The sequence below is a fragment of the Vitis riparia genome, chromosome 4, assembly GCF_004353265.1.
Source record: "Vitis riparia cultivar Riparia Gloire de Montpellier isolate 1030 chromosome 4, EGFV_Vit.rip_1.0, whole genome shotgun sequence".
In the NCBI taxonomy this organism is placed as follows: Eukaryota; Viridiplantae; Streptophyta; class Magnoliopsida; order Vitales; family Vitaceae; genus Vitis; species Vitis riparia.
In genome coordinates, this window is record NC_048434.1 from 1,860,173 (window position 1) to 1,875,770 (window position 15,598).

Below are 15,598 nucleotides of genomic sequence, written 5' to 3' on the forward strand. Positions count from 1 at the left end.
AAATACACAAAATTAAATATGTAATATTTCTACTATGACGAATATTCATGGTAATTGATAAATAAATGATTACCTTTTATGCGTTATACCTAAAATTGTTCATAAATGTAAATAGAACGATTAATATGATTTATATATATATTATAGTCACTTGAATGTATGCATTCTTATTAAAAATAAATTGGAGTGGGCATTTGGAGAAAATGTTATGAATTCTTAGTAAAAATCTCCGGTTTGAACTCGTGATCTTAATTTTGATATCACTTGTGTGACCTAAGGCGCTATTAATTCTCACAAAAATTATTATTATAAAAAAAATATGTACCCTATATTTGTAGTGCATTCATCCCAACGCTCATGACATTTGAATACAAGGGGAATTAAATTAATGGATGTTGTCAACCTCGGACCTATCATGTATGATTAGTCATATTTCTTATTGAAATGTTAAATATAAAATAAATAAAAAACATAATGCAAAAAAATTATGAATGATATTTTAGAATAATAAATAATTACAAAAGATATAATAGGAAAAACAACTGTTGGACAAATAAATGCGGGTTGGAAAACAATTAATTCTAACTTCAAATAATAAAAACCGATTAGAGACATTGTTAAAAATAGTTATCAAATATGTCATGTTTGTGGTCATGATATGGTTATAAAACAATTAAGAGTTTGTTTGATAATATTTTTATAAAAAAAATTGAATGTTTAATAAAATGTAAGAAGTGTTTTTAAAATTTTGAAAAATCACTTTAATACTAGGAAATCATTTATAATATTTTAGGGATAAATATTTGATAGACTATTATTCTAAAAACACTTAAAAAAAAATATTTTGATTAAAAATACTATTTTCCTAACATATATAAAATATAGTAAGAATTATTATCCTAACATATATTATTTTCCTAAAAGATCTTCTTCATCAAGATAATAATCTTCACTTAATCTTCAAATTCTCCGAAATTATTCAACTTGTTTGACCAACTATCCATTCAAAACCATGGAATTCATTTTTATTTAAGATATCAACAGTGGTGGAAAAAAATTAGGAGAAAAAAAAAAAAAAACAAGTTCAAGAAAAAGAGAAAGAAAAGAAAGGAAAAGAAAGGAAAGGAAAAGAAAAAAAAGGAAAAGGGATAGTATAGAATTTGTAATATAGAAAAGCAGGGTGGTGCTTATCTACATTTCCCAGATCCCCAACTACTCATTACATAGATGAAGAAGAATTGGCCAATAAACAAATGAGAAATAGATAAATAAATATATACACCCATAGAGAGAGGAAGTCAAGAGAGAGATAGAGAGGTAGACGAGGGTAGAGAGAGAAGAGAGAGTCGTCAAATCGAGTGGCGAAGGGTTGGGTTTCTTCTCCTTTATATTTATGTGGTGGTGGTGATGGTTTACCCCTAGTGCCCATAGCCTCAGACAAACAAGAGACAGACTTTCCAAGCAAACCCACAATCAATCAACACCAGAGGGGGAGAGAGAGCCACAGAGAAGACCAGAAGAAGCATAAGGAGGAGGAGAGAGCTAGACCCATCTCTATTTGACACTTCCTTTCTCTTGTTTTTCTATCTGCAAATCTCTATCTCTGCTTATGGATCCGTTCCATCCGGTCTCCTTCATCGTTGAGCTTAGGAAAGGTATAAGCATGGCCAGATCTTCTTTTTTCCACGTGTTTTTACCCTTTCTGGGTTGTGTTTCTGGTGGGTTTTGTTTAATTTTGGTTTTTATTGGCTGAGATGGAAGATCTCTCAGAATCTGTTTCTGGGGCTGTGGTTTTTGGGTCGTGTTTCCTTTCTTTTTTTATGGGTTTTGTGGCTTTGATTGTTTGTTGTTAAGTTCAGCTTGATTCTCTTCGATTTTGTGGGTTATTGATTGTGTATAGTTAGGGCTTAATTCCATCTTTTTTTTCTTTCTATATAAGGGTCTTTTTTTCTTGTGTGATTTTGTTGTCGGAAATTCATGGAACTATGGGCCTGGTGAATTCTAGGGTTTTGAGCATTCTTGTGTTGAATTTGGTACTTTGACTCTTTCCCCAACTGTTTGTTTGGGCTTTTATTTGTGTTTTGTATGTGATGTAGTGAACTTTTTAGTTCTGTGACTCACACTATTGAATAAAGCCCTGTGCTTTTGTTCACATGTTTGGTTTTATGGAAAGAAATGTAAAATTATTGCCTACTTGGAACTGATCTGGGCGTTCTCTGTAGAAAATGAATAACCAGATAACATTGTGGTAGTCAATAAATCATGCTGTGTTTGTTGTTACATTAATCCGGGTTTCTCGACCTGTTTTATTGACTCTATTTTTGTGACTTTTCAATTTTAATTTTCTTATTATGAGTAGAATCAATTTGATTTCTTTAAAAGATGAAATATCAAATTTGAAGTGTTTGTGATGTGTTCTGTTAGAATTTAGATAGTCATAGGTATCTATCTATATATTCTCTGGCATAAAGTTTAGTTAGTTCTGCTGTGGCAAGGTCTGAACTGCGTGTTTTTGTGCCATTTGCTCCCCCTCACGTAGTACGTGGGCGGTGCAAGTTATTTTTTGGTTAATTCATTAATAGGCGCGTGCCTTTGTTTGTCGTGAATGGGATTTGTTTCCTGCTTAATTGACTAGAAGCAGATTTGTTTTGTTTTGCAGGATTTGGGTAAGGCTTATTGGGCGTTCCGTTATTCTTTCCTTCTGAAGTCTTATTGTGCGTTTGTGGTTTGTTTTTTTATTCCCCATTTTAATAAAGAATGAGCTTGTCGAAGAAAGGGAACCCTATTGACAACATAAAGCTGGATTCGACTGCTAAGGTTACAACTTTGAATCCAAATGCAGCAGAATTTGTTCCATTCGCCCTCAGGTCATCATCTGGAAGCACCAGCACTGGAGATGCATCAGCAAGGTTCACTCCTTCTGGGACACTTGGTAAAGCAAAGCTAGATCGATCAGAATCCTCTATTTCTAATAATTCTGATGAAGAGGCCCACCAATACTGGCGTTGTCAGCTCCCTGATGATATTACTCCCGACTTTAAGGTCATGGGAGAAGATGAATCTCAGGCACTGGGGGGTCTCTCTTTGGCTGGTTTATCCTTGCATGATAGCACTGAAACCTCGAGGTTCTCTGCTGGAAGTGGCTATATATTGAATGAGCAGCAGGAGTTATCGCCACATCATGTTAACGGGAACAGCTTCACTGACAAGATGAGATATTCTGCTTCACCCTATGGGGAAGATCCTTCTTCAGCCACTTTTCTGCATTTGCCAAATAAGCCCTGGGATAAGCAAATTGTGCACAGTGATCAGCTTCTTAGCAATGGTAGAGAGGGAACTCCATACAATGGAAATTCTAGACATGGATTCGTAAATGATATGTTGAATGAACATGCAATAGTGGATGAAACTGACATGAACCCTTTAGAGTTTTTGGCTTTGCAATTTCCTGGTTTTGCTGCTGAGAGCCTTACAGAGGTGTACTTCGCTAATGAATGCGACTTGAACATGACTATTGAGATGCTTACTCAGCTTGAGGTATGCTTGATTCATCCCAATCACCTTAAGTCAAGTTGAGAGGCTTGATGAAATGTAACGCTGGCTCTTTGCGTTTTTGCAGATGGAGATGCTTACTCAGCTTCTCCATATAGTTTACTTGCATTCACCCATCATGTTGTGATATTGATCTTAGTTGCAGGCATTGTGAAGTTCAACAAATAATCACTTTTCAGCTGCAGCTTTGGTTTAAATCTGCAATTATTTGATTGGTTGCTAAAATTTTTAATTAAAGAGTTAGAAAATGTTTCAATGCTCAATGCACTTATTCCAGTCAAACCATACACAATTCTTGAAATAAAAGATAAGAACATTTTGAATGAAATACTTGAATTGTGAAGTATTTGTGACCATCATTTAATTAAAAAAAAAAATCTACATTCTGCTTTTAATTTGGTTGTTCCATCAGATTTTTGTTTTTCCTTTTTATTTATTTTTATTTTATATGAAGTCAGGGTTCAACTAGAGGAAGTGATTTTTCTGCACATATAGAATTTGCATAAGATAAAATGAATTATTCTAATGGGTTGGATGCTAACTTTGGAGAGCATTCCCTCTTGTGCCTTCTTTTGGCAGGGAAGAACTGGCTGCCCTTGAAAGATTGAGGTGACTCAATGCAATGATAGTCTTGTGTGTAACACTAAGTTTCTTTGACAGGTGACCCAGGTCAGAATGAGCTGGGAAAACTGACATAATGAAATCTGTTTCTATTGAAATATGAGCAGGATTTGAGCTAGCTGCTTTGTTGTGGCCAGGCATGGGGGGTGGTTATTCTGTATGGGGCATCTCTTTTCTGCTGTATTGCATTTGCTTTGATTATTGGATTTTCAATTTTTGAGGTTTGATCCATTTCAGCTGTATGTTTCCTGGTTTTGATAGGGGCACAATGGCACTTAGTTTTGGAGAGTTGAGTTGTTTCTCACATTTGTTGAAGCAAGAAGAATTTATAGCTAGTTTTCATGACTTTCTGCAGATCTTACTAGCTTTATCTTCGAGAAAACTTTTGTTGTTGTTTGTATTTTGACCATTTCAGTGTATTCTGTTTGTACCTGTAGCTTCAAGTCGATGGTGGTTTCAGTCAGAACATGAACTCAAAGACCTTGTCAGCTCCAAATCTTAGTGGACTGGATTTTCCTTCACTTCCAGTTCCGGATGGTCAGAATGGTTTACCAAAATATGCTGGTGATGATATACAACAAGGAGTCAATCCATATCGATCTTCTGACAAGGACAATCTGCTTATGTTCAAATCCAACTCTTCCATCCCATCAAGAGGTGCTACAGATTTTGCTTCAGCTGTCCGGAAATTGGCAACCCAGGATTCTGGCATATGGAAGTTTGATAGAAATGGCACTGCTGATGTCAATGTTGGCTCAAGCAGAAGTTCACATGTTTTGGCTAGTTCTTACAATAGTGGACATGGGAGAGGCACTTATGGTGATAGGTTACAAAATCGTGGTTCAGCTCGAGTTGCTCCTGCTTGGGTTGAAACTGGAGAAGCAGTGGGTAATATTTCTAAGTTCAAAATTTCTTTTATTTATAAAACTTAAACAATTAAAAAGTTCTTTCAGCATGTTTATGTGATTTAACACTGTTGAGATAACAGCAAATATGTATTCTGAGCTGCGGGAAGAAGCTCGTGACCATGCACGCCTACGTAATGCATATTTTGAACAGGTATATCTTAAAATTTTCTTGTGTTCTAAATTTTGTTCTTAGGTATAAATACATCAGGACATCATTTGTAGAATGTCATGTGTTGTGACTGTGGCCAAAAGATTGAACATAGCTTAAAACTGATATTTTCACTTTTGTTGATGTCTTCCCTCTTTTTGAGTCCCTGACAAAGATTTGAGAGTAGGGAAATGGAAACACATCCTTGATGAGCATTTTCCTACCCCCTCCCTCATCCTTGTCAATAATAAAACAGAACCTTAATCGGCCCCCAACTTTGAGTTTCTTAAGGTGTTGTTATTACTCTCTAAGCCATAACTCTCTAAATCTGGTTCATTGTTATTATTTTTTGCTTAAGGTTCGTGGTTTAACAAGGAATGACTTATGCTCTAATCGGTAGGCTAGGATTATATTCCTGGATATCTGTGTGGATTTTTCAATCAACCTATGGACCGATTAGACTAAACATGAACATGTACAGCCTAGGAACAAAGTGCAGTTGTATGTGGCTGGCATACTCCTCCTATCATATCTATTGAGCTTAAAACAAGCTGCTGAGCTTGTATCTGAGCAAGAGGTGTTGATGGGTTTGTTGTAGCTTTTGTTCTTTATTATTATTATTTTCTCTTTTACTATTGTGATATTCTGCTACTGCAGCAGACCTCCATTGTTGAGCTGTAATATGGAAAATTTTTCTTTACTGCTGATCTTATTATGCCAATTCAGTACATTCTTGATCACTATTTTTACCATGTATCATAACAATAAATTGAAGTTATTGACTATGCTGCTTATCTTAGTGTTGCCCATGTTTATATGTATAAACAGGCTCAACAGGCTTACCTTATTGGCAATAAGGCACTAGCTAAGGAACTGAGCCTTAAAGGGAAGCTGCACAGCATTCATATGAAGGCAGCTCATGGAAAAGCTCAAGAAGCTATCTATCGTCAGAGGTTTGTTAACTCTTACAGATCTTGTTTGGTTTTAGTGATGACAGACTAATTTGTATATAATATTTGGATTGGATTTTACTAAAAATATCCATCTTTTTTAGGAGGGGACTAGTAGGATACTTGTTAGGGCTCATTATCTGTGTAACCTCCTTTGAAAACTTTACATAACCTTGACTGACTTCTCTAGTTTCTGAACCATCCTCCCCACCTAAAATTCCTGTTTGTCTTTTGAAGGGGATGAGAGGACCCATTTCATTAGCATTTGTTTGTTCTCTCATCTAAACTATGCTCTTTCTCCGCTTAATATGTTTCTGGAGTATAATTCATCCTTCAGTGTACCTTTTTTCATTCACTGAATGAGATTGTTGTTTTGTTTCCATTTTCCCCCTTTCTTTTAAAAGAAAAAAGAAAAAAACCCAGGATGGTTATAGCTGTGATGGCAAGAGGAGCTTTCTCAATTTCATATTTACCCACCCCTATAACCTTCTTTATTTGGTTTCTATGCTCTATACTTCATTTGCAAACTGTTTTACAGGAACCCAGTTAGCCCAGAGCTACAGGGAAACGCACGAGGAGAGAGGATGATAGATCTGCATGGGCTGCATGTCAGTGAAGCCATTCATGTGCTGAAGCATGAGCTGAATGTATTGAGGAGCACAGCGAGGTCAGCAGATCAGCGTCTGCAAGTTTATATATGTGTTGGAACGGGCCATCACACCAGGGGCTCTCGAACCCCTGCAAGACTTCCAGTTGCTGTACAACGCTACCTGCTTGAGGAGGAGGGTCTTGACTACACCGAGCCGCAGGCAGGGCTGCTTCGAGTTGTGATATATTGAGCCAGGGACATGACAGTGAGGTATAGTAGTTTTTTGACACAGCAAACCCCATCCATCATCAGTTCATCACTCATTCTTGTATCTGTACATGGAAGAATTGGAAGAGAAGAGGAGTCCCCCCATCCCCCCATCTCCCACCCCAACCAAAAAACAAAAAAGGGAAAAAAAATGAGAAAAAAAGAAAAAAAATCAAAGTAAGGAAATGGAGAAGTCAAAAAGGAAAAGAGAAAAGGGAAAGAAGGAAGCAGAAATGTATCAGTAAGGTTTAACTTGTTTGACAGCGGCATCACATTTTGGTAGCCGTCAGGAGCCCATCAACTTTTGCACCCTCTTTTTTTCTGTTGTTTTGTACCTTAATCTTTATTTCTTTGTTACATTCCTTTTCCTCCCCCCCCTCAGATGTAACTGATAGAATTGATTTACATGATAGTTCAATTTCACCAGCCATGACTATCTACTTGCTCATAGAATATTCACTCCCCCAGGTTCTTACTTTCTGAAGAAAAAACCTCCAGGTTTCATCCTTGGTTGTTGGTATAGACTGTCAATCAGCATAGGGAAGAGATGAAGATACCTTATTCAGGCATCTGAATATGAGGAGTTGTTGGAAGATGGTTTTGGGCAAGCCCACAGAAAAGGGGTAGGGAGGTTTTGATGGTTTAGAACAAGGCACATTGGAAAAGAGATAATGACATTCATGAAAGGGAATACGTTGAGGTTGGGAATATCAGTCCCATTTGGTCAATGCAAAATTGGACTTTACTTCTAAGAAAAAGCGCACATGAAAAAAATGCTGGTGAGGAGCAGTGCTGAATTTTTGAAAAGTGGTGTCTTACTTACCATCACATTCAAAAATGTGATTGATGGTGAATGATGATAAGATATCTGCAGCATGCGAGCATCATTGAAAATTTCCTCTATTTCATTCAATCCGCTGTCTCATCAAACCCTCCACCTTCATCAAAGATTTGACCTTTTAAGAGCTCACAGAAGGCTCAGGAAACAATGAGATAACATTTTTAATAGTAAATAAAAAAATAAATTTATAATAAATAAATTATTTTGTATTTTTCATAATTATAATTGTGTTTTGAACCTAATTAGGTCCAAAAATTAAGTTTTGGTTCATATAAATTTACTATTTAAGTCAAAGACCTAGAGAAAATGTGAAAATTAAGAAGAAGGATATCAACTTTTTATCCTTTTTATTGACTATGAAAAAAAAGAGTAGAAAAATATTAATTTTAATTTGATTTCTATTGCAAATCTCAATAAAATTTAATATAATTTAGTGATTTGGAAAAAAATACATCATTTTTCAAAAAAAGTAAAAATAAATTATTATTATTTAAAAATCAAACATCTCCAAAAATATATATATTTAAAATTGTATATATAAAAAATAACTAAAAATATGTCAAATTTATTTATTTTAAATGATTTATTCTTATAATTTTTTTAAAAAATTAGTTTTCTAAAATTAATAAATTAAAAACATTATGGTATAAAATAATTTTGAAGGGTATATTGGTCTCTTCATATTTTATATCATCTTCATCAATTATACAATTTTTATTGACTAAATATTAATTTTTTGCCTTAGCAAAAGATAATTGTCCCTATAATTAATAGAAAATCATTTTCATTATTTTTTTTTTCCTTAGCATTTTTTATCAACCTTGAAGAACTCACATATGTTGGTAAGAATGATGACTGACTGTCTTAATCAATCAATTCTCTATTGAAGAATTTCAATAAATGTAACAAATTTTTTAAATTTGTTATTAATAAGATAATTTTTAATAGCAAGTTTAAGGCGTTTTTAGAATGTTTTGAGAAGTTATTCATTTGAAAACTATTTTTATGCTTATAAATCAATTTGATGTTCAAAAGCCAAGCGTTGGGATGATGATGAATGCATTCTAGCTGTTTGTAAAGTTCTCAAGACACACGGAATCTTTGGTTTGAAGGGAAATCAAAGCAATGCAATGCGCAATGTACAAAGGCACTTCCATAAAACCACAATCTCCCCATTCTCCAACACCCTCCCCACCTTCCTTTACCTCCATTTCACCTCTCTCTTCAGCCCCTTCTCGTCGTCTTCACACTCATCCTCCTCACAATGGTTCTCTCTCCTCCGAACCGCCATCTCAACCCACAACTTACTTCTGGGGAAATGCACCCACGCCCGCATTGTTGTTTCCGGCACCGCCGGCGACCATTTTCTGACCAACAACCTCCTGACTATGTACTCCAAATGTGGGTCCCTCTCCTCCGCTCGCCAGGTGTTCGACACAACTCCCGACCGAGACCTTGTCACTTGGAACGCGATTCTCGGTGCCTATGCTGCGTCTGTTGACTCCAATGACGGTAATGCTCAAGAGGGGCTTCATCTTTTTCGGCTTTTACGGGCGTCGTTGGGTTCGACTACTAGGATGACCTTGGCTCCTGTGTTGAAGCTGTGTTTGAATTCTGGGTGTTTGTGGGCTGCCGAGGGGGTTCATGGGTATGCGATTAAGATTGGGTTGGAATGGGATGTTTTTGTTTCTGGGGCACTTGTGAATATTTATTCCAAGTGTGGGAGGATGAGGGATGCTAGGCTTTTGTTTGATGGGATGCGGGAAAGGGACGTGGTGTTGTGGAATATGATGCTTAAGGGATATGTGCAATTGGGTCTTGAGAAGGAGGCATTTCAACTCTTCTCAGAGTTCCATCGGAGTGGGTTGCGGCCTGATGAGTTCAGCGTGCAATTAATTCTTAATGGGGTTTCTGAAGTGAATTGGGATGAAGGCAAGTGGCATGCGGACCAGGTTCAAGCTTATGCTGCTAAATTATCTTTGTCTGATGATAATCCGGATGTGTTTTGTTGGAATAAGAAATTGTCTGAGTGTCTCTGGGCGGGTGATAATTGGGGTGCAATTGAATGCTTTGTGAATATGAATGGATTAAATATAGATTACGATGCTGTGACATTACTTGTGGTTTTGGCTGCAGTTGCAGGTACAGATGATTTAGAATTGGGGAAACAAGTCCATGGCATTGCAGTGAAATCAGGTTTGGATTCAGACGTCTCTGTTGCAAATAGTCTTATCAACATGTATTCAAAGATGGGTTGTGTTTATTTTGCAAGAGAAGTGTTCAATGACATGAAACATTTGGATTTAATTTCATGGAACTCAATGATATCAAGCTGTGCTCAGAGTAGTTTAGAGGAGGAATCAGTGAACCTATTTATAGATCTATTACATGAGGGCCTAAAACCGGATCACTTTACATTGGCTAGCGTTTTGAGGGCTTGCTCCTCACTTATAGATGGCTTGAATATTAGTAGACAAATTCATGTTCATGCTCTAAAAACTGGTAACATTGCTGACAGTTTTGTAGCCACGGCACTTATTGATGTTTATTCCAAGAGTGGAAAAATGGAGGAAGCAGAGCTCCTTTTTCAAAATAAAGATGATTTGGATCTGGCATGTTGGAATGCAATGATGTTTGGGTACATAATAAGCAATGACGGTAACAAAGCATTGGAGCTGTTTAGTCTAATCCACAAAAGTGGAGAGAAGTCAGATCAGATCACATTGGCAACTGCAGCTAAAGCCTGTGGTTGCTTAGTGTTGTTAGATCAAGGAAAGCAAATACACGCTCACACAATAAAAGCAGGGTTTGATTCAGATTTACATGTCAATAGTGGAATTCTAGATATGTATATCAAATGTGGAGACATGGTGAATGCAGGCATCGTATTCAATTATATATCTGCACCTGATGATGTTGCATGGACATCCATGATTTCAGGATGCGTGGATAATGGGAATGAGGACCAGGCTCTTAGGATATACCATCAGATGAGGCAATCCGGGGTCATGCCTGATGAATACACATTTGCTACCCTCATCAAAGCCAGCTCTTGTGTAACAGCATTGGAACAAGGAAGACAACTGCATGCAAATGTGATCAAGTTGGATTGTGTTTCAGACGCTTTTGTCAGGACTTCACTTGTTGACATGTATGCGAAGTGTGGCAACATAGAAGATGCTTATCGGTTATTTAAGAAAATGAATGTGAGGAACATCGCACTATGGAATGCCATGTTAGTGGGTTTAGCTCAACATGGGAATGCTGAAGAAGCCATTAACCTTTTCAAGAGTATGAAATCTCATGGAATTGAACCTGATAGAGTCTCCTTTATTGGAATCCTTTCAGCCTGTAGCCATGCTGGCTTAACTTCTGAAGCCTATGAGTATTTTCATTCAATGCTCAATGATTACGGTATTGAGCCTGAGATTGAGCATTATTCGTGTCTAGTTGATGCCTTAGGGCGTGCAGGGCTCGTCCAAGAGGCAGATAAAGTGATTGAAACGATGCCCTTCAAAGCTTCTGCTTCAATGAATAGAGCCCTTCTTGGTGCTTGTAGGATCCAGGGGATGTAGAAACTGGAAAGCGTGTGGCTGCACGGCTCTTTGCTTTGGAACCATTCGACTCTGCAGCTTATGTTCTTTTGTCTAATATCTATGCTGCTGCCAACCGATGGGATGATGTAACTGATGCTAGAAAAATGATGAAGAGGAAGAATGTAAAGAAGGATCCCGGGTTTAGTTGGATTGATGTGAAGAACATGCTGCATTTGTTTGTGGTGGATGATAGATCACACCCCCAAGCTGATATAATCTATGACAAAGTAGAGGAAATGATGAAAACAATCAGAGAAGATGGATATGTTCCTGATACGGAATTCGTGCTGCTTGATGTAGAAGATGAGGAGAAAGAGCGGTCTCTCTATTACCATAGTGAAAAGCTTGCGATAGCTTATGGACTTATAAGCACTCCTGCATCAACCACAATCCGAGTGATTAAAAACCTTAGAGTTTGTGGGGATTGCCATAATGCAATCAAGTACATATCGAAAGTTTTTGAAAGAGAAATTGTGTTGAGAGATGCAAATCGCTTCCACCATTTTAGAGATGGAGCATGCTCTTGTGGGGATTATTGGTAATGTATGTAGGCTTGTTTGGTTCGATTTTTAAGAAGTTAAAAGCTCTTTTATAAGCTCGATAAAAGCTTTTATACTTATCTGACTAAATTTTGTTTAAGCTTATGATTTTAAAAAAGAGCTTAAGTCAAGCAAATGTGATTTTTATAAAACCTCTATTTTGGCTTATGCAAGAGGTTTTTCATGTTTAATAAAATTTTTATAATGTCAATATTGTCCTTTTAAAATTGTAACTTTGACTTTAACTTTAGCTTTTAGCTAAGATTAAAAATAGGGATAACAAACGGGGTTGTAAGAGCTCATCACTTTTTAGTTTTTTTTTTTCCCTTCAATCGTCTTGTAAAATCCATATAATTTAACTAATGACAAAGAAATTTTGGAAATGTACATTGTTAAAGTCCTATAATTTGGATTATTTCTACTTTATGATAGATTAAATTAAAAAAATAATCACTTTCTAGCTCTTTATATTATTGATGTGGTGTCATCTAAGTTGATTTTGCTTGAGATTTTATATCACAACATTATGAACTTTTTTGTATGATATTGAAAGCCTTAGTTGAATCTGAATGCATGTTGTGAGATCTCATGGCTGGAGAGAGGGTGAACTCCTTTTAATTTTTTAGACGCATTTAAAATCCATGAGAACCTTGGTGCATTCCAGGCAATATCTATAAATGAGAGAGTTTCGTTCTTATAAATGATATTAGAGTTGATTATTAAAAATGTATCCGTTTGGCTCCACAAATACAACCACCAATTTACTTAATAGAGAATAGTTTAAGCCCAGTCTAAAAACTATTCTTGAAAACAATTTTTGGTTCTTTAAGATTGAAAACATTCATTTGACAAGCTTATGACAATTTTTTTATAAAAAATTATTTTTTTATAAAAAATTATTTTTTTGAGAATTTGTATTGAAATGTATTGTCTTTAGTAAATATGTTAAATGTTTTCAATTATTTTTTATATAATATTTTGAATAATAATCAATGAACACTTTTATAATTTTTGTATTACACATAAGTGGGTTGTAATTTTATGGAGAGCCAATAGATTTTCTTTATTTATTTATTTTTTGGTCATATTTGAGTTTTCAAATAAATATTTGTTCTTAAAAAATGTTTTTAACACCAATTATTATTATTATTATTTCAAAATGTGATCAAATAAACTATTAGGTAGTGTTTGTTTTAAAATTTTTTCTATTAATTTAAAAATAATTTACGGATATCAACCAATATAATTAAAGTGAACTTATTATCAACATATTTAGTTTAGTTATTGTTAGAAAAATTAGGTTAATCCAACCTATGGTAATCACCCTAGAGGGGGGGGGGGGTGAATAAGGTGATGGTCTCTTTTTACAAATTTAAACTATGTGAATGTAAAAGACAATTATATGCAAATATATAATAAACAATATAAAGACAATTGCATATAAATTAAAAGAGTAGGGAAAAGAGAATGAAAACACAAGATTTTATAGTGGTTCGGCGCAACCCGACCTATATCCACTATCCTCTAGCTTCAATCCCAAACTTGAGGTTCCACTAATTCAAGGTTTCCAAACCAATCCTTCAAGTAATACAATTGGATTATTGTTCCAATCCACCTTCTTGAACTTTTGGCTCTAAGCACCCTTTACACTTCTCAAGAGATACTCCACTATTGAACAACCACTCAAGTGATAGCCCACACTTGAGAATCTTCCTCTTAAAGATATACAAATAATTGATCTCACAAAATCACAATACAAAAACTTTAAGCTCAAATGATAAAAGAAAATTAGGATTGAAAGGTGCACTAAAAATATGCAAGTTTTAGAACAGTGATGCACTAAAAAACACTCTTCCAAGGCTCAAATATATTCATAGAAGAAAAAAACCAAACTAGTTGTTAGGGGTTCGATCGACCGGTTGAGCTGGGGGTCGACCCGAACTTCGACCGGTTAATCTGGGGGTCGACCCAAACCTAGACTGATTGAGTTGTAGGTCGATTGGTTCCTCATCTGATTCAATCAGTTGAGCCGTTTTTTGCTCAACAACCAACTTTTTCAACTTAAAACCTTTTAAACAAGTTTGAAAAACATTTGACACAAAGTTTTAGTTGAAAAAAAAACAAAATAACTCTTAGATGATTTCGGTGTATAAGTAAATAATGTAATGCATGAAAATCCTAGTGCACCAACAACCTTACAAAAAGATCTTATGAAGCTTGGGTCTTGAAAAACACTTCTCTTTGAGGTGGTCTTTTTCTTCATGATTTCTCTTTGGCTTAATTTGTCTTTATGATTGCCACTTTGGAAATCGTCTTACCTAAACACACTTGAAATATAATCATTAGTTCTAAACTTTGTTTTGTCATCATTAAAACTGAAATTAATCAAACCTTGGTTTCACAATTATATTGGTTGATATCAACAAATTATTTTAGCTTCTTTTATTAGGCTAAAAAACAAAATACCACCTTAGTGTTTCGACATCTTCCAAACTTTCTTTTTTCACCATACTACTTGGCCACTCTCAAAGACCAACCTTTCAAAGACCATACTACTTGGCCATATTTCTATATTTAAAAGGGTAAATACCAAATTCTAACTCAATAAAATTATTATGATCATGGATAACTAAGATAATGTCTTTGGATCATTTAAAAGGATATGATTATCTTACTTATATATATATATATATATAAATGTTTAATTAATGATTGTCCAATATTTCGAGAATATATGATCATTTTAAGATTTCACTTATATGAACCTTCAATTGTAATGACTTAAAAAAATCATCCCACCAATTAGGGGAGGTGATACGCTGCAATTATCATATAGTTGCCTAAACTTATGAATTGCTATGAATAATTTATTAGTTTATAAGAGTTCATAGTTGGGATCTTTTATATAACCAATCATACACCCAAACCATGTTTGTTGTGACCTAATTAATCGAAATATTCATAATAACTTACTCAATTGAACAATTAATGAAAACTATAACATACAAATAAACATTATTATTATCAATGAGTGATAAATATTTTAGAAAAAAATATTTGTTTTCTAAGGTCACCCTAGACACATTAACCTATGAGATTAAATCCTTACAAGGTCAAATGGAAACCCAACCCTATGCTTTGGTAAATCTAATTCTCAACTTTTTTTTGTAACCTCTATGAGATGAGCTCAAGTGTTGGGTATTACTCGAAGGAAAAAAAAATTTAAATATGAGGTATCACTTAGATTATGTTTGATTTTCAAATAGTACTAGGAACTAGGAAAGTAAAAAATATGCTAAAGAAAATGATTTTCTTATATTTAGTTGTAGTATGAAAAATATAAAAGAAAATAAAATATAATTATAATTATTTATAAACTTATACATTTTCTAATTATTTTATTATCATATAAAAAAGTTAAAATAAGTAAAATAATTTTGAAATAATATATAAAAATAATTTATTGATTTTAATTTTTTTTTCTTCACATTTTATTTTTCCTCTCTATGTCATTTTCCTTACATTTTCCCTCAATCTTTCCAGAAGCGAACATAGTGTTAGCATTTGCCAATTGTAAGGTATCACAT

At 34.8% G+C, this 15,598-nt stretch overlaps 1 protein-coding gene across 1 annotated transcript; it reads left to right on the forward strand.

The window, feature by feature from the left end:
- The first annotated feature begins 1,297 nt into the window (after window positions 1-1,297).
- LOC117912690 (pentatricopeptide repeat-containing protein At4g33170) lies at window positions 1,298-12,048 on the forward strand. The gene is given in 8 exon segments (XM_034827373.1): window positions 1,298-1,655; window positions 2,660-3,537; window positions 4,611-5,061; window positions 5,162-5,232; window positions 6,058-6,182; window positions 6,718-7,006; window positions 8,902-11,437; window positions 11,440-12,048. Coding segments are annotated over 7 exon segments (4,827 nt in total). The 5' UTR covers window positions 1,298-1,655; window positions 2,660-2,757; the 3' UTR covers window positions 12,015-12,048.
- Window positions 12,049-15,598: the final 3,550 nt, after the last annotated feature.